The 20,713-nt window shown below is 38.8% G+C and overlaps 1 protein-coding gene across 1 annotated transcript in view; it reads left to right on the top strand.

Moving 5' to 3' along the window:
- pip4p2 (phosphatidylinositol-4,5-bisphosphate 4-phosphatase 2) overlaps positions 1 to 20,713 on the top strand; it is a 43,445-nt gene that overhangs the window by 13,027 nt on the left and 9,705 nt on the right. The window contains exons 2-5 of the mRNA XM_073044571.1: positions 4,805 to 4,953; positions 12,208 to 12,314; positions 17,226 to 17,349; positions 19,471 to 19,523. Of these exons, the coding sequence (XP_072900672.1) occupies positions 4,805 to 4,953; positions 12,208 to 12,314; positions 17,226 to 17,349; positions 19,471 to 19,523 (433 nt within the window). The remainder of the gene's footprint in view (positions 1 to 4,804; positions 4,954 to 12,207; positions 12,315 to 17,225; positions 17,350 to 19,470; positions 19,524 to 20,713) is intronic.

The following is a 20,713-nucleotide window of genomic DNA, read 5'->3' as shown; positions in this document are numbered from 1 at the left end:
TTGAAAAGTGCACAGAATATTCAAGTAACACCGGTTTGGAAGACTCCACATTAAGCAGGCTAATTGGTAGCAGGTGAGGTATCATGACTGGGTATAAAAGTAGCGTCCATCAAAGGCTCAATCTTTGCAAGCAAGGATGGGTCGTGGCTCACCCCTTTGTGCCAAAATTCGTGAGAGAATTGTTAGTCAGTTCAAAAGGAACATTTCCCAATGCAAGATTGCAGAGAATTTAGGTCTTTCAACATCTACAGTACATAATATTGTGAAAAGATTCAGAGAATTCAGAGATATCTCAGTGCATAAAACGCAAGGTCGGAAACACTGTTGAATGCGCATGATCTTCAAGCTCTCAGGCGGCACTGACTAAGAAACTCTCATGCTACTGTGACAATTATAGCTACCTGGGCTCAGGAGTACTTCGGAAAACCATTGTCACTTAACACAGTCCATCGCTGCATCCAGAAATGCAACTTGAAACTGTATTACGCAAGGAGGAAGCCATACATCAACTCTATGCAGAAATGCCGGCGAGTTCTCTGGGCCCAAGCTCATCTCAGATGGACCGAAAGACTGTGGAACCATGTGCTGTGGTCAGACGAGTCCACATTTCAGCTAGTTTTCGGAAAAAATGGGCGTCGAGTTCTCCGTGCCAAAGATGAAAACAACCATCCTGATTGTTATCAGCAAAAGGTGCAAAAGCCAGCATCTGTGATGGTATGGGGGTGCATCAGTGCCCATGGCATGGGTGAGTTGCATGTATGTGAAGATACCATTGACTCTGAGGCATATATTAGGATTTTAGAGTGACATATGTTGCCATCAAGGTGACGTCTCTTCCCGGGACTTCCATGCTTATTTCAGCAGGACAATGCCAGACCACATTCTGCATGGGTACAACAGCGTGGTTTTGTAGACACAGAGTGCTTGTGCTTGACTGGCCTGCTGCCAGTCCAGATCTATCTCCTATTGAAAATGTATGGCGCATCACGAAGAGGAGAATCAGACAACGGAGACCACGGACTGTTGAGCAGCTGAAGTCTTATATCAAGCAAGAATGGGCAAAATTTCCAATTGCAAATCTACTACGATTAGTATCCTCAGTTCCAAAATGATTAAAAGTGTTATTAAAAGGAAAGGTGATGTAACACAATGGTAAACATGCTGCCTCTGTCCCAACTTTTGTTGAGTGTGTTGCAGCCATCAAATTCTAAGTTCGTGTATATTTACAAAATACAAATAAGTTGGTCAGTAAAACTATTGAAAATCTTTCTACTTTTGTCAGTTGAATAAAGGTTCACGTGAATTAACATATCACAGATTTTTGTTTTTATTGCATTTTGGAAAATATCCCAACTTTTCTGCAAATGGGGTTTATGTGTGTGTGTGTGTGTGTATATATATCATGCATGCATGCAGGTTCAGTTAAAATATCTTGTGTCAATGTTCAGGGAACAGCTGAGAATTCTCTGGCTAATATCTCCTGCTTAACTGACACCATAAAAAACTCAAACCTCTTAAAGTTACGTGTGGATTGTTGCTTCAATATTATAACAATGTCAGTTTCTGAAATAACAATGGTTTCTGTACTTAAATCATTCATTACTGAGTTTCTATCGGTAGTCACTAAGTGTAAACCCATGCCAGAAGGCAGCTAATTGGAAGTGAGAGTTCATACAGTCAGCTGCAGTTGGACACTGTCTTATGCTGAACAAGCTTTTTGACAGAATTCCAGCAAGTTAGCTAAACATCATCTCCTTTTTCTGAATTGGTTCTCACTGGCCTGTAGCAATTTAGCCTTTTTACGTGTATTTACTAAATAGATCTCAAAAAGATTATTCTCAAGGTATTTTTTCACAATATTTTCTAACATTTTTGTTAAATGCTGGCTCACAGTTTATAGATTTTTTAAAAAAATGCAGTTATAATGGTCTGAAATGTAAACAGAAAATATCAGAGATCAAACAGCATCTGTGGAGACAAACAGATTTATTATTTCAGTTCAATGCAAGAATCTAGTGTTAACTCTGTTGCTTGTTTTATAGATTGACCCATAGCCTCTTCCAGCATGGTTTGTTTTTGGTTCATAATGGTAATGTTCATTCTTTCAACCTTAATTTTACATGGAGTTTAGTTTGGGAAGGAAAATTAAAGCTATGAACAAGAATGTCCAATGCACAGAAGTTGCACAGATATGTCTCTGAAGTCCACAACAGGGCATAAGCAATAATTGGTGTTTGTGATAAGAGCACCAATTATTTTAGTCTGTCTGAAAGGTGTTGGGCAGATACCTAACAGTTGATTTTACACAATTTCATTATCTGTATTAAATTAAGTCACAGCCAAAGGCTAACTTTCCTTTGCTATACCCATCAACAATTCAATGCCTTGTATCATACTTTTTAAAAAATTTAACAAAGAGCTAAATCCAAGTTGAATTAATGTTAAGTAGGAGTAGTTGTGGTTGGTGGCATAAATCTTTATGAAATAATTTGCCTATTTAACTTTGTCCTCTTTAACATTTTGATCTTATACAGTAGCACATCACACCCCTCCCTACCAGACAGTGATACAGCCAGTTAGAATGCTTTCCATGGTACATCTGTAGGAATTTGTGACAGTCTTCATTTACGTGCTATATGTGCCTTGTGCTGTGTATGACTGTCGGTAATGTTGGTATGACTGTTGTGCCTTGGCAGCACTGTTATGCTGGGGGTGCTGGGGATGACCCGAGAATTGAATCCTTGCTTCCTTCTCCAAACTCTCTTAGCAAGTCTGCAGTCAGCAGAAAGCTCTCTTCCCCCACAGCAGACATCCAAAGAGAAGTGTATTTTGGGGATAGGGGTTCCCAACCCTTTTTATGCCATGGATCAAATACCATTAAGCAAGTGGTCTGTGGACCCCAGGTTGGGAACCCCTGCTGTACAGGAACGAGCTATGAGGGGCCGCTCTTGATGCCAGCCAAGAGATGTCTTTGTGCTTGTTGGTGATGTCTGGTGCTGGGGTACTCTACCAGATGTTTTGACAGTTTGCTCAGGGAAGCACCCTACAGTATCCATAAGGTAGCTGTTCCACAGTGTCTGCAGGGCATTCCCTGCTGACCACTGACTGATGGACATAGTCAAAGGTGTTTACTTGGAAGAACTCCTCCCCAAATGCAATGTTGCATGGTAACAGGGTCAAACCTACAGGATCTTGAAGCTTTCAATGACCTCAATTTTAGCACCATAGATATAAACAGGATTGTCTGTTCTGTTTCCCTTCCTGACGTCAATGCTGAAGTTAATGACTTGCTATTTTGTTTTGCTGACATTTAAGGAAGTTGTTGTCATAACTCCTTGCCACAGACTCTCTATCTCTTTCCTGTTCTTCAGCTCATCATCATTTGAGGGCATCAAGTTTAGGAGTACTTTAGGTACATTATGTTGCAGTTTAAAAATCCACACTTGGGAGTATTGTGTACAGTTTTCAAGTCAAGTCAAGTCACTTTTATTGTCATTTTGACCATAACTGCTGGTACAGTACATAGTAAAAATGAGAACGTTTTTCAGGACCATGGTGTTACATGACACAGTACAAAAAACTAGACTGAACTATGTAAAAAAAATGACACAGAGAAAGCTACACTAGACTACAGACCTACACTGGACTGCATAAAGTGCACAAAAACAGTGCCGGCATTACAATAAATAATAAACAGGACAATAGGGCAAGGTGTCAGTCCAGGCTCTGGGTATTGAGGAGTCTGATAGCTTGGGGGAAGAAACTGTTACATAGTCTGGTCGTGAGAGCCTGAATGCTTCAGAGCCTTTTCCCAGACGGCAGGAGGGAGAAAAGATTGTATGAGGGGTGCATGGGGTCCTTCATTATGCTGTTTCCTTTGCGGATGCACCGTGTAATGTAAATGTCCGTGATGGCAGGAAGAGAGACCCCGATGATCTTCTCAGATGACCTGACTATCCGCTGCAGGGTCTTGTGATCCGAGATGGTGCAATTTCCGAACCAGGCAGTGATGCAGCTGCTCAGGATGCTCTCAGTACAACCCCTGTAGAATGTGATGAGGCTGGGGGGTGGGAGATGCCTTGGTCACCCCATTATAGGAGAGACATTATCAAGCTGGAGAGGGGACAGATGAGAGGGCCTGAGTTTTTGCAAGAGGCTGGCTTGCACACTTGTGTGGTTGTTAGACACTACACTGTGTTTAGAGCAAACCCTTCTTAAATAATGTCAGTTGAGTATTATGTTATCCATTTGGGCTGACAGCCGCCAATTCAAAAAGAGTGATATTTTTTGATAATTTTGTTTTTTATTTTGAAGGCAGTCAGTTATCTACACTAGGTGTCTGCACTGATTATGTTTGTTTATAGTCAACCAAAGAACATGGCAGCATATACTGGAGAATGAATTCCTCTGTCAATAAATATTAGGAACTAATACGCAGTTGTATAGTGCTGTAGTAATAGTGATAATGTTCTAATGTGTTCTATATTTCATTTAAATACATAATTTGTTACTCAGTTAAACTAGTGGTTTATCTTTTTTATACCTTTTTTAACTATTGCTATGAAACTTCAACTAATTCAGGCAGCCTTGATTGGGTCAAAATGTACTGGTCCCAATGTGTCCCAATTGACTGAAATCTGCTGCACATGTATTTTGAAAACTTAGTGTAATGCACAGGAATCCAAGTTTCATTTTAAAGCCTCAATCTGCTGCTGCCAGTGAGTGTGTACCAGTACTTTATGCTTTATAATGATGCATATTTGAAAACCAGTTGAAAACTTGTGCTTTGTTGTCCTTTACACAGGAGAACTTCCACCTCCTTACAGTCCTGTGGCTAGTCCTGATGTTGGAGGAGTTCCAGTAATAAACTGTCGTGTTTGTCAATCCCTGATAAATTTGGAGGGCAAGCTTCATCAGCATGTTGTTAAATGCACTGTTTGTAACGAAGCCACGGTAGGAATATTGTAATATTATATCAAGTTGTGACGTAAAAGTAGTATTCAGTGAACTACGGATGGTCTCTAAATGCTACTTAATTTTGTTTTTATGCGAACTAAGTCTGGTATTTTTCCAACTTTCCAATTTAATGTGTATATATGAAGCATGAAAATTTATGAACTTGTGGACCATGTTAAAGATTTTGGCAAAGTTATGATTTTTGAGTTACTAATACTGTGAGGCGAGTTATTCTGAAGAAATTCGAATACTAGATAAGATGATATTCCATGTTCCTGCTTTGCTATTTATTATGCAACATATTCAATGTCCATATTCTAGTTGATCTACCATTCCTGAGTTTTTCTCAGTTCTATGAACACTAACTAATTTTCAAGATGGGAGCTACTTTACCATGTGAAAAAGTTGCTGCTGTACTTCCCTAGGGATTAGATGTGCAATGATCTCATAATTTATTGTTATTTGTCAACCATCCAGATAAAATATTTAATCTGGATACAAGGTAAATTCGGAGAAAATTTCATTTTTTTTGGCAAAGTTTTATTTGCTGGTTTAATTATTGTCTGTTTTTAACCAAGGATATCAGTTTGGAATTTGTGGATCAGGAAGTGGTAAAGAATAGCGAGGGCATACTAAAGTTCCTATCACTAATTTCAAAACATTTGCTCTCAACAATTAACAACAATATCCATTTCCATAGATGCACCCTGACCTGCTGAGTTCCTCCAGCATTTTATGTGTTAATAAAAGCTGTTGTTTAGTTTTAGGAAGCTGCAAAAGTAAAAGGTTAAGGATTACTCTACAATTATTGAACGTGCTGGTTGGAGTTCAGTATTCTGTACTAGGCATTGCACGATATTGGCAATAAAGGGGATGTAGGGAAAATTCAATGTAATTATAAACAGTTAAATTATGAGGAAAAATGACACAAACTCAATTTATTTGTTGATTATGGAAGAGTAATAAGTGACCAAATCAAAGTTTTAGAATGACTCTATTCATTGAATTCTTTTGAAGAAGCAATTTAAGAAAATAAACAAGTTACAGGTTCAGATGTCTAGAAAGTGCTCAATGAGTGTAGATGTCTGCATTGCTTTCTCATGCTTGATTTGTATGGGAGTATTCTGTGGCAGAGAGATGTGGAGTATAATTTTTCCTGGATTCTACCCAAATGAGTGTTACACCTTAAGTCGAAGATCTATGGAAGCTGCAAAAAAAGTGTCTTCTTCCTTTTGTTTTCTTTGCTTCTCCTTAAAGGAAACTTCACTGGGCAACATCTGGATAACTATAAATCAGCTATGTCAGAAGAGATTATGTAATTTGTCTCAGATTTCCAAAAATACATGAGAATCTCATTTATAAATAACTGAATCCACATTTTTCTCATCACTGCTTCATTTAAAATGGCTTTGGATCTTAAACCTCTCTGCCATCAGGAAGTGCTGACCAGAAGCACATGACCGGTACTACTTTAGCTTCTCTTCTGGGGAAAAAAAACAGCCATAATCTTGCAGTGAATGGATCATTATCTGTGTTCGCCCAATTAACCCTTGCCACGACACACTTTGGAGTAGATTTGGATGTGGTCTACCCATTGACTAAGTGTATTCAGGGCTGGGGATATTTGTCTAGAAGAAGACTCTGTCCTTGGTTCACATCTTGTCAGCAGATTTGAAGGTTTTTGCAGAGATGATATTGGTAGACATTTCCAGTGATTTGAGGAGCTTGTTCTGGTGAAATGAGGGTGCTGCATCAGGACATACAGTAGATTGAATAAGTGGGCAAAAGACTGGCAAATGGTGTTTAGTTTGGTTAAGTGTCTTGCACTTGAGTAAGAGAAATCAAAAGGCAGATTATTATCTAAGTGGCAAGATATTGCAAATTAGTGAAGTGCATGGATTAAGAAGAGTTATCAGGCAGGTCCAACAAACAGTTAAAAATCCAAATAGTACTTTAGCTTTCATTGCAGAGGAGCCCAAGTTTAAATATTGGGAAGTTCTTATGCAATTGTACAGGATGTTGGTGAAGACTCACCTGATATTTTATATACACTAGATTTATATTAATGGAGTATATTTATATACACCATATATACTGTACAGTGTATTTTGATCCCCTTACAGAAAAAGATCTAGTAACATTAGAAGTAGCACAAAGGAGATTTACCAGGCTAATTCCTGGGATGAAAGTATCATCCTATCAAAAGACATGAAATAATTTGGACCTGTCATCCTCCGAGTTTAGAAGGGTGACCTCGCTTAAGATCCTAAGGATGCTTGACAGAGGAGATGTTGGGATGTTTTTAGTAACTGGGGAGTCTTGAACAAGGGAACATGACTGCAAGGTAAAAGGCAGGTCATTTAAAACAGATATGTAAAAGGTTCTCCAAGAACATGGTGAATCTATGCAGTTCTCTACCCTGGTGGGTGGTGGAAGTTGAATTGTTAAAAGTATTTCTCATGGAGACAGAGGAATACTTGGTAAATCAAGGGCTTGAGGGTTTTTTGGAGAAACAATACAGAAGAGGAGTTGATGGCAACGTAGATCAAATGGTGTGGCTACACTGAAGTGTGTTATGTTCCCCAGTAACCGGGTGACTTACCAGCAAAGATAGAGAGGTCCGCTGAAGCCTGATGATACTATTTTCAAACGCTTTATTTATAAAGGGGCACAAACATATGGTTAATACAAAACATTCAGATCATATACATCGTCAAAACTCAATCTAAAGCACAGGTATAGTAATAATCAATCAAAAATAAGCTCTATCGTTGTCTAGGGGATACTGAGTCCAATGGAATATAAGAGTCACTCAAAGTCTGCAGGCTTCCCCGTTTCGGGAACCGCTGGCATTTCACGTGTTGGAGAGAGAGAAAAGGAACACTTGCCCGTCGTCCTTGCGAAGCAAATCCCTGCTGTTAGTTAAAGCGGTTTTTCCTTTTGGGTCCAGCCACAGACTCCCGATCCGGAATCTAACGCACGTTGCTTCCTTCAGAATGGCTTCCCGCTCGGACGGGAAGCACTATCGTGTCTTCTTCGTGTGTCTCCTTGGTGCGTCTGAGGCCCCGCCTCGGCAGCCCACCTTTTATCTGGACTGGCAGGGTTGTAGATGTCAATCAGGGTGGGGGCGAGTGGGAAGCAGTTTCAGCGACAGGTTACTGTCAATGCAATGCTCCTCAGACAGGATGAAGAGGTCAATACTCCCCAATGCCATTAGGCTTTACAATTCAACTGCCAGGACTTAAGAACTTTTTTTAAAGCTATTATTAATGCTTTTTGAGTTAGTGATTTAGATGCATATCATATTATTACTGAGTTAAGTATTGTATGTAATGAGTTTTTGCTACAACAAGTGTATGGGACATTGGAAAAAATGTTGAATTTCCCCATGGGGATGAATAAAGTATCTATCTATCTATCTATCTATCTTTCCCCCATCACCCATCTCACATTGCCCTGAGGGTTTGCACGTAGTCCAGTTCCTTATTCCACAAAGGTGTCTCCCAAGATAATGGCTATGTCCAAGGCTTTTGTCTTGCTGAGCGGCCAGCCCACATTCCAAACCGTAAGGATCTCTCTCTCTCTCTCTCTCTTGCGATTCTCACAAAGGAGGGGGCTGAGGTCATGACAAGTGCCTGATGGCCCACTCTTGATCTTGTTTCCTTTTGTTTTAATTACACATTTCCAAATGCTGCTGAGAAGGTGTTAGTGGTCTATCTTTGAACCACTGCAATCTTCTGGTGAAAGTACTCCCACAATTTGAGTCGATTTAGAGATCCAGGGCTTGGAACCAGTAAAATGAAGTATTTCCAAGTTGGTGTGGTGGCATACCCATACACGGGTGGCCTTTGTTTTTCCTTAGTGATGAAGGAGCTGTCCAAGTTGTCTAGTGAATTCAGTAGATGGTGTACCTTTCAGCCCAGGTGCTCCTCCAGCAGTGCAGGGAATGTACACTGATGGTGGTATATGGGTTGCTGCTCAAATGGGCTTCTTTGTCCTTGGTTATGTTACGAGGTTGAAATAGCACCTGACCCTCTTGTTGCAGGATATGCAGCTTTTGGTTTGCTCTTGCACCATATGTGGATGGTCCACCAGGTTTTTAGTTAATAGAAACCAACAGGTTTGTTTTGAATAGTTTTGTGTAGCTTGTTGGACGTAGTTGTTGCTTATATTCAAGGAAATGTGGATTCAGCAAGGTGGTTATGGTTTATGGGACTTCATAAATGTTACTTTTCACATATCAGCTTGTACCTGAATTTTGTTTGTGTCTTGCCATTTGTAAGCATGTACGTATTGCTTTGTAACTTGAGAGTAACAGTGAATCTATTACTAAGAAAGTGGTCAATTAGAAAATCATAAATGTTTATTGGAATTTATAAAAGGGAGATTTTGTTTGACAAATGTGGTTTTGAGGTTGTAGCTACTAGATGAGCTACCAATGGATGTGCTTGAATTGGATGCCCTTTTTTAAAAGGCCAGGTGAGTTTATCATGCAGAATAGGAGCACAGAAGGTATCAAGTGATGTACTGATGTTGATAGGAATTGTAAATAGCTAGAAAAGAGTGGGAATAAATGAATAACTTTTTTGAGTTGGGTGCCTGGAGCAAGCAGGATGTTGTAGGAATTGGTGCCACACAACAGCTATTCACAATCTATGTTAATGATTGGATGGGCTGGTTTAAAATATGCAAATTGGGCAATGAATATACTTGGCGATGTGACCTGCAGCTGGGTGACTGCTTTGTGAAGGAAGTGAAGAGCCCACTCTACAGGATTTAGACAAAGTGATTGAGCAAGGATTGGGCTGATGGAATATTATGTTGGAAAGTGTAAGGTCATCTACTTTATCTTTAAGTGGTGCAAAGTACTTTTTGATGGTGAGAGCATGAAAGATACTGGTGTTTAGAGGGTCTTGGGTGTCGTGGCGTATGATCCACTGGAAAATATACATACAGTTTGCTTATTGGAAGAGGATTTGAGGATGTCTTGCTGCAATTATCCGGCATGTTAATGAGAGCACATCTGGAATATGGCATAAAGATTTAGTCTTTCTATCCAAGGATCCATAATTATGAAGGGGGAATGCAGTAAAGGTTCACCAGTTAATTGCTGGAATGAGAGTAGTTAAACAAACGGGCCAATACATTATCGAATTTGGAAGAATGTGAGCTAATCTCTTGAGACTCTCTTGCCCAGTTTGATTAGTCACATGGGTGTAATTTGGGGGGTGGGGGTTATGAGATGGTTGGGTCGAAAGAGCCTGTTGCCATACTAAAACTCTAAATAAAATACAAACTTCATGAATTCTGATAAATTTTAACAGAGTGAATGCACAAGTGGTAGTTGTCCTGCCTGGGATGTCAAGAATCAAGAGTCACAACCTGAAAGCAAAGGGTTGATCACTGCAGGTCAAAGATGAGAAGCAGTACTTTTTTCCAGCCAGATTTTATGAATCTTTGTAATTCTGTACGGAAGAGGTGTGTGAGGTTGAGTCACTGAGTACGTACAGGATGGAAATCAAATCCGTTTTAGATATGAAAGGAATCAAGAGATACGAGGTAGGACATAAAGTGTCACTGAAATAAAAGATCAGCCCTGATTTTATTCAGCAACTAGGAGGCACAAGCACCAAATAGCCCTCCTGAAAATCAAAAAAACTTCATATGTTTATTGGGGGGGAGGAAGGAGGGAGAAAATGCTAGAAACACTCAGGCTATACCTGTGGAAAAGGAAACAGCATTAACGTTTACAGCACCAGTGAGCACCCATTGAGATTCAATCCCCACTGCCGTTTTCTCTGTGGCCACCGGGGTTTCCTCCAGATGCTCCAGTTTCCTCCCACATTCTAAAGGCATACAGTTCAGGTTAGTGAGTTTGTGGGCATGCTGTGTTGGCACCGGAAGCAATGGTGGCGGTGAGACTTGATAGATTGGGGAAACTGCTTTGTCAATCACCTTCGCTCCATCCGCCACAAAAGGCAGATATCCCGGTGGCCACCCATTTCAATTCAACTTCCCATTCCGCATTCTGGCACATCAGTCTATGGTCTCCTTTGTTGCCACAAGTCATACTCAGGTTGGTGAAGCAACACTTCATATTCCATTTGGGTAGCCTGCAAGCTGCTGGCATGAACTTTGATTTCTCTAACTTCCAGTTCACCTATCATCTTGTGTTTCCCTCTCCTTCCCCCCCCCCCCCCAGCTTTTAAATCTACTCTTCAGATTTGTTTTCTCCAGTCCTGCTGAAGGGTCTTGAGCTGAAACATCAACTGCCCCCTTTCCCTAGCCCTTCCCCCTTTCCCTCGCCTCTCACTAGTGCCCCCACTTTCCTTTCTCCTCTCCTACCAGATTCTTTCTTCAACTCTTCTTCTACTTTTCACTCCCATCTTCTTACTTCTACCTTTCACTCGAACCCACTTCCCCCCCTCACCTGGTTCCACCTGGTATACCCCTTCCCCCACCTCTTATTCTGCCTTCTGATCACTTTCTTTCCGGTCCTGATGAAGGATCTCAACCCAAAACGTTGACTGTTTATTCCTCTCCATTGATGCTGCCTGACTTGCTGAGTTTCCCCAGCATTTTCTGTGAAATGGCGTTCCCATGGTTTTATTTAAGCCAAAACTCTGATAGTTGAGCAGTGAATGTGTAAAATGATTAGACATTGACATGGTATCATCCTTGGGTTTACAGGATATTATGAGGTAATGAATTACACTTTTAAAATCTTGTGGAGTTTTATAGGGACTGGAACTTGGAGCAATTATTTTGTATTAGTGTATTATTTTATTATGGCCTAATCTTGCAATCAATTAGCAGTGTTAAGATTCTTTATAGTGTGCTAAATATTACAATACTGGTTCATGTCCTATAGTATTACTGCCTCTATCTTCTTCAAAACAAGCTGGCAAAACTCAGTTTTGCATTGTGCTATTTGGTCTTTTGGGAATGCAGTAGAATTGTCAGCATTAGATCTTCTAGCAAGTATCTTCCATTCTTATTGCAGTTCTCACTGATACAGATTTTCAACAAGAGAACTCCTATGTGTATTTATTTTGCTAGTATCCATTGATTTGGTATTCCAGAAAAATCTTTTTGTTTTCCCAGTTCTAACTTCTGTATTTGTACTTTTGTACTTGGCACATAATAATATGAACAAACCAAGTTAGATTCTTGATTTGTAGCGTGATGTTTTAAGTAGTTGTGAAGAAACTTATTCTTTCTAAATTAAAGTTGTGTTCCTTTTTCCCCCAGCCAATCAAAAACCCTCCAGCAGGAAAGAAGTATGTACGATGTCCATGTAATTGTCTCCTTATTTGCAAGGACACATCACGACGTATAGGATGTCCAAGACCTAACTGGTTGGTATTAAGTTACTGAATTCTAAGTTTTGGGGCTTCAGTAGCTATTCCTAAATTTAAAATTTTCTGAAATCTTAAAGCATGTTCATGAGCAAGAAGAGACATATGTGAAGTTATTTTACTGAAACTTAAAGATAATGAGAAAAATATTTCAAAATAAAGCAATGTTTTGATTGTTATCATACGATAAAATTACAATTTACTTATCAGACCTGATGATGAAAAAAATAATCAAATATGTGTGGGTAAAATGTCAGAGTTACGTGGATAGTTCTTGTCAGGACTCAGTTTTTGAGAGCACAAGAGTTCTATTTTACTGTTGTCATACACAATAGCAGTGTGATGAAAATTAGTTTTTGCAGTAATAGTAGCAGCTCCACAGAACATTACAGGATGGGGGAAAATTTAAGGTACCAAACTTAAATTAGCATGAGTTAGTGTGCAACTCATGAGGCCACGCTACAGGTATATAGAATTCTCAAAGGAATCTGAACTTGATAGTTATCCTTAAACCTCTGCCTTGGTGGATCTATCAGTCCCACCAAACCCTTTACTCCCCACCCACAACCCCTCCCATCCCTGCCACTGAGGCCTGACTTAACCCTCACAAGAGTACTTTGCTTGGTAATTTGTTAGTTCCAGAATTTTTTGCATTGTTAATTATATTTTATCATCTCCAAAATTTGTCACTTTTGGATAATTTGCTGCTTTTGTTATTTCTTCACTTGTGTTCCTTTTTTGTTGCCAGTTAAGGAGCTCCATACAAATAGCTTGAATTGAGAGTTCCTTGGAAATTTCCAGAGTCTGCATAATTGAGATTAAATAATAGAGATTCATGACGTTTGGAACAAATCCAGATGGATTGAAAATTAACTGTCGTAGAAATGGACAGTAATGAATCATAATTCAGGAAATGCACTGTTTTCTTCTGATTTAACAGTCAGTCACTGGTCTATGATAGATCTATCACCAATTATCTACCCAGCAATGAAAGATGTAGTCTATACTGGGATGTTTTCACAGCTGGTCAGTCCATAAATCATTTTATTTTTACCTGTAGATCCATCAAAATGTGATTATTAAAGATCTGCTATGTTACATTGTTTTGCTTTCCCCAATGTCTGAAAATGGCATTTGGTGTAAAGGTGAAAGTTAAGTGTGTATGCTATCACAAGGGGATGCCTGTCACATCAGGCAATCTGTAGTGCATCCCTGTATCAAACAAGTGACAAATGCAGGCAACAATCTCTTCATTTTCTTAAAAAAAGTTGGATAAAATTAAAATCACTAAGCTTTAAAGGGAAAGGAATTACATTGTATTTATACTCAAATATATCTAATTATAGCACTATCATTGTACGTCTCCCCACATTAAGAAAAGGGAGACTTCCTGAATTTCAATCACTCCAGTGAAAAACAGGACATTAGTAGAACAGTGTTGGGTAGAAACCTATCCATCTGTTTTTCCATTGTCATCAGCTTTACCAGTGTAAAATACTGTCACAGACGGCATGAAAATGCTTTTTTAGTATACTGTGAAAGGTGGCTGATGCCACATATTTAAAAAGAAAAGATTGCTGTGAAAGTTTAGCACGGTAACATCTTTATTTTCTCTTCTTGGACAGTTGTATCTCTGGCCAAGGATAAATCTAACTGGAATTTCAACCCAAGCTCTGGTAAAGTTATGCAAACTGGGAGAAAATCAATTTTTTAACTAACTTGGCAGTGTGAACAATGGCATAATGTGATAGTTGCACATTCTATTAATGGTAATTCCTTCGGCCAAGTACCCTTAAAACAGCCTTTGTTTCTCTTACAAACATGCTGTGCTTTATCATAATGAGACCGATTGCCTTGGATCCAGACCATGCTAACTCATCAGCCATGGTGTCCAATTACCTATGCTGGCATGTTTTGAATCTGAAAAGCCAACCAAGCTCTCTATCCGTATCTGAGAATCATCCCACAAATGCCAGAGGTTCTGAGATGCTGGGTCCAGAATACCCTGACAGTAACGCCTGTGAAATGTCAGATAACATCCACGATTGCAACATCTGTAGACTCTCCTGTCTCCAAGAAATAGTAACTGATTTTATCATGACATTCACATGTGGGTTTATAAAATGAGCAATTGTTCAATTTCATTGCCACCAGCATTCGATACTTTTGGCCAAATAACTATTTAGCTCATCCTTTCCATTATAAATGCTCAGTTTACTCTTCGCAGTATTTATAATGACTCTTCTTCTGTGCTTTAATCTACTATTGTCTTGCTGCATCTGAAGTTTCTTTCAATAGCATGGAGCTTGCATTATACTCTAGAGCATTAAATGAGTGAAGAACTCTACATTCTATTTGTATGTAATAGCACATTTTACCATTCAGCTTCCATTCTTAACCTTTCCCCAATTATCACTATATCATAAATTTGGGCTGTTGCATGTAGCTGTAACTCAGATGACTTAATTCCATTTCAGTAAACTCTTCAACAGTTTAGATAAATTGTTCAGGCCAACTGTCTCGATGGATGAACTTTTTAAAAATTATTAATAAAGCAATGACTTTTTCTAAATTTCAGTAGTGTTACAACATTAAAATGGCTATACTGTAGTCATTTCCAATTTACTTCTGTGACCATGCAGCTTGTCTATTTTAGCTAGTGTCTTGTGCCATTCAATGTATGGAGCAGGATGATGATAAACAGGGTAATGAAGTGAATCTAGACTTGACTTACTCACCAGTTTGTGCCAAGTTTGTATTTATTTGTACTTGATCTCCTCCTATACTCATATTTGTCCCATATATCAGTGATTACCTGGCTGGTAAGCTTTTACTATGAGCCTTTTGTAGGCTGTTTTAACCCCTCCCCCCCCCCCCCCCCCCAATTTCTTCTCTCTTCCTTATCCATCGCTATGTTTTTCCTGATCATATTTTGTTTAATTCCGTTGCTGTATTGGATTTTTTATTAACAATTACACTGGATAACATAGATTTTGCTCTTGAATACTTTTGGGTGTAATGGATTTTGGGCTGGTGATCACAAAAATCAGCATGAAATTTCCCTATCACTCACCATTTCTTTGAAATTGCCAATATTTGTTATTTCAATTCATAATTCAAGTCAGAATAATTGATGCCAAGATTAAGGAAGGCATTTTTTGTTGGTCCACAAATCATACCGGTTATCAAAGACAGGTAATTCAAAGAACTTATTGTGGGACTGGAGGAAATTGCATGGAAGGCATTGAAGGGTGGTGTTGAAATTCTTCTTGGCAACTACAAAGCACCAAACTACGTGCAGCTGGTTGACAACATGCTTCAAGCATACAAAACCGCAAACTGCAACTTGTCACTTAAGATTCATTTTCTACATTTCGATTTAGACGTTTTCTCTGTAAATCTTGAAGCTGTTAGTGACGAACTCAGTGAAGATTTCGGCAGGATTTTGTGGTCATGGAGGAATGGTATCAGGGCAATTGGAATTCACCAATGCTGGCTAATTATTGTTGGACACTTAAACAATAAGCCTCAGTCACTGAGTACAAATGAAAATCAAGAACACATTTTTAGCTTAGTTGAACAATTGGAAAGCATCAGCACCGTTATGCAATTAAATGCATTATATTCAATAAAAGTTGATTTCTTGTTTCTCCAAATTCCTACGTGATACAAGTAGTCAGATATTACATTTGTGAACACAATATGTGTTTGTGTTCAAGCGGTCTATCAAACAAAATCAAGTTTCTAAGGAAGCAACAGTTTTGGAAAAAAATTGTTGTCCAGTGTTGTCAGTAATGTTGTGTGAGTGCAAAGCCCCGTAGCTTAAGGATATGGGGAAGTGTGATAAACTGATCGCTCTTTTCTACTTGACAGAAATATGAAAAAGCTTCTGTTTGTAAGAATTGAACTTCAAGTTGCTAACAGGACTTTCGAGAGTTGCAGTTGCACAAATGGTTGCATTTGTGAAGAATGTACACTAATGACAATGAGCAACAGACTATAGATAGATAGATAGATACTTTATTCATCCCCATGGGGAAATTCAACTTTTTTTCCAATGTCCCATACACTTGTTGTAGCAAAACTAATTACATACAATACTTAATTCAGTAAAAAAAAATATGATATGCATCTAAATCACCATCTCAAAAAGCATTAATAATAGCTTTTAAAAAGTTCTTAAGTCCTGGCGGTAGAATTGTAAAGCCTAATGGCATTGGGGAGTATTGACATCTTCATCCTGTCTGAGGAGCATTGCATCGATAGTAACCTGTCACTGAAACTGCTTCTCTGTCTCTGGATGGTGCTATGTAGAGGATGTTCAGAGTTATCCATAATTGACCGTAGCCTACTCAGCGCCCTTCACTCAGCTACCGATGTTAAACTCTCCAGTACTTTGCCCACGACAAAGCCCGCCTTCCTTACCAGCTTATTAAGACGTGAGGCGTCCCTCTTCTTAATGCTTCCTCCCCAACACGCCACCACAAAGAAGAGGGCGCTCTCCACAACTGACCTATAGAACATCTTCAGCATCTCACTACAGACTATAGTATTTTTGGGTAATTAATCTATTTTATACCATTGTCTGCAATGTCTGAGCTAAATGAAATCTTCAAATTATCTTCATTGGCTATGACTTAGCAGCATGATATACTTGATACGGCCATTTCCTTTTGATCACAACACATAGCAGTACTAAAAACAAAAAAAAACAAAGTTCTTTACTTGTTTTTTGACAATTAATTTGTCATTGAATTGTGTAACTAAATTTTATGATATTTATTTATGTCAGGGCTGATGTACAAGGAACTGACTTTATTCAATTATACACACAAGAATAAATGTAAAGAATGCTAGAATTATTTTCAAAAACGATTCATAGATAACTGATGTAGCACTTGTTCCCTACAGCAGACGCATAATTAATTTGGGGCCAGTGATGTTGATCCCAGAGGAGCAGCCTGCCCAGCCTGCTGTGCCAGTCCAACCTGAAGGTACACGTGTGGTGTGTGGACATTGTGGGAATACTTTCCTGGTATGTATGGAGGTACTATGGGAAGAATTAGAGATCGGATAATGATGAATAAATAATAACAACTTTTACTTAAGGCCCTTTTGACTTGCAAAACTTTCCCAAGCACTTCTCAAGAGTGCATTCAAACAGATGCTGAATCTTTTGAGATATTGGGGCTAATGATTAAGATCATGGAAAAAGAAGTACCGGTATGTTACTTGGAGCATTTTATGGGAGCAAATGAAGCTGAGAAGTGTGGAGATTTAAAGAATTAATTTCCAGGGGTAGGGGGTTTGGCGGTTGAAGGCACAACTGCCAATGGAATTAGAGAAAAAAACAGGCAGTGTTTGAGAATTATCAATTGTATTTTCTGCAGGTGAAGTGCACTGTTAGGTGGTGAGAGCATCATATCACACCCGTTCAAAGGCTGATAGTAGAAAATATGCAATAGCATTATCATTATAATAGTAATGGTGGAACTACTTAAACAGTGAAACACACCAGCCTATTGACTTATCATCAGAATCAGGGTGTGTACTTCAAAGCGGTTTAGATTAGTAATGGCCTCCTTGGGTACATCATAAAAGAAAAAAAGTGATGGATTGAAACCAAATGTCACAGTGGTGCAGAAAGTTGTGTGGCTCCCCCATAAATGCCAGAAAACTGGCTTAAATCCTGAACTCGTATGCTGTATGAAGTTTGCATGTTCTCTCTGTGACCACATGAATTCACTCTTGGTCTTTGGTATCATCTCACATTCCAAAAATGTATGGATTACTTGGTTTCAAGGCTACTGTATATTGCCTGTAGTGTGTAATTGAGTGGTGGAATCTGGAAGGAGTTGATGAGAATGTGGGGAAAATAAATTACGGGATTATTGTAGGATTGGTGCCATTGGATGGTTGATGGTCAGTGTTACTCAATGGGCTGAAAAGCCTGTCACCATGCTGTATCTCTCTGACCCCACAAAATGGGTCAGGTACTTGGACAGAACCTGAACAGTTAACTTGTGTATTATGCTATGAAGCACAATGCAGGGAAAAAGTATATATCTGCCATACCAACAAAGTTAGGCATGCCGCAGAATGCACGATAAGAAATACCAGAAGCCACTATGACAAATGAGTTAATTGAGAGTAACACCAGAATGGGGAAGAAATGTGATCTAAGTGACTTTGGAATGATCGTTGGTGCCAGGTGGGGTAGTTTGAGTATCTCAGAAACTGCTGATCTCCTGGGATTTTCATCCCAACAGTCTCTAGAGTTTACGTTGAATCGTGCAAGAAACAGAACATGTCCAATTCATGTCTGTGGGAGACAATACCTTATTAATGAGAGATGTCAGAGAATGACCAGACTGGTTCAAGCTGACAGAAAGGTGACAGTAACTCAAATAACCACTCGTTATAGCATCTCTGAATGTACAACACATTGAACCTTGAAGTGGATGGGCTACAGCAGCAGAAGACCACATCTGGTTGAATTCCTGTACCTAATACCTTAATCTTACTCTAATCATATTCTTTCACATCTCAATCAACTCTCATAATTCTCTCAACACACACTCCACTCATCTACATGAAGAACAATTTACAACAGCCAGCCATTAACTAGCATTTCTTTGACATGTAGGATGACATTGGAAGGAAAATTGTGGTCACAGGGATTAATTAGATCACACTTTAAAGGAACCAGTTTGGTATAATGGGCTTTATTGTTATCTTCTGTGCTGTATCACTGACTCCATTATTCTGTAAAATAATTATAGAATTTATGAGTGTATCTGTCCCTGACATAGTCATTTTATAGGTAAGCATCTGGCTTAATAAAAACTCACAGTTGACTTTTGTGAATCATTATGGAATATTTCCTCTTATTTGTGTGGATTGGCTCAAGACCGCTCTGCAAATGAGCACAGTCACCGCAATCACCGGTTTTTAAGTGACTTAAGCCATTTTTATTCCTCATGGGAAATTTTATGGATGTCCATATCAAACATTGTTAAGTTGCAGTTGAAATGTATCGTTAATAACTTTCCCTTACAAGGGAATGAAGGAAGAAAAGAGTTCTGTTTAAAAAAAAAAACCAGAATGTTCTTTGACCTTTTAAAAACATATTAAATCAATATTTGTTTATTTACAGTGGATGGAAGTTAGATTCAACACACTGGCAAAATGCCCACACTGCAAAAGAATGTAAGTTCAGTTCATTTCTGAGAGATTCTAATGTTACCATATCAGCTGTTTTTGCTTGCTTTTTAAGTGAATGGCTAGGATTTTAGTCAATGGGACCTGCCATCTGCACTTATTACTGGAGTACATAATCTGGATGGATCTACAGGACTGGACTGCTGGTTGAGAGCATCCTAGACCTGATTGATTAGAACCATTCATAGACATGTCGTTGAGCCAGAACAAGCCTGGCCCTGGGGTCTGTCATGAAACTTATTGAAAGCCTCTGAATATTCAGGTCATTTAAAGGCATTAAAAACTTAAAATAAAAATATTAAACATACTTTATTAACATTTTAAGTTAAGAAAGTCACAAATGTACACTGAAGTCTTGCATAAATCTATTACAAGCAACATAAATAATTGAAGTACCTACAGTATATTGTTTTCTTGTCTTCATTGATATGAATGGTCTCATGTAAATGCTGAATAATCTTGACAAGTTCACTCTCTAAGAATTGTTATGAAAAATTTGCTGCTGAAATCTTTCAGTGAATTTGACAGTTCGGTATTTGGATACACAAGCAACAAGTCCCAAGCTAGCTATAATACTGTCAGCATTATTCAACATGATTTGGTTTGTCATAAAATTTCTCTATACTGTAAAGCCTTTTTAAAAGGAAATCTGGCATTTTATAATGCAGCAGACCGTAATATCCATGGATAGATGGAGGGGCAACACTGAGGGAGTACTCAGAGCACATTTTGATTAACTGTCAGAATCATATTTATTATCATTGACAAATGACATGAAATTTGTTTTGCAGCAGTAGCACAGTGCAAAGATGTAAAAACCTATAAATTACAAAAAATAATGCAAAAATGTAATAGCCAGATAGTGTTCATGTGTTCATTTAGCATTCAGAAATTTGATGGCAGAGGGGAAAGAAGCTGTTTAAATCATTATGTGGGTCTTCATGCTGCTGTACTTTCTGCCTGATTATAGTAAGAAGGCATGTTCCAGATGGGGAAGGTCTTTAATGACAGATGCTACTTTATTGAGGCACTGCCCCTCAGTGGTGGGGAGGTTTGTGCCCATAATGGAGCTGACTGAGTATATAATGCTCTGTAGCCTCATGTAATTCTGTGCGTTGGAGGTGTCATACAGGCTGTATGGCAACCAGTCAAAATGCTCTCCACAGTACGTTTGTAGA

This window comes from Hemitrygon akajei, chromosome 1 (genome assembly GCF_048418815.1).
Source record: "Hemitrygon akajei chromosome 1, sHemAka1.3, whole genome shotgun sequence".
NCBI classification, from domain to species: Eukaryota; Metazoa; Chordata; class Chondrichthyes; order Myliobatiformes; family Dasyatidae; genus Hemitrygon; species Hemitrygon akajei.
This window is presented reverse-complemented; position numbering and strand designations above follow the sequence as displayed.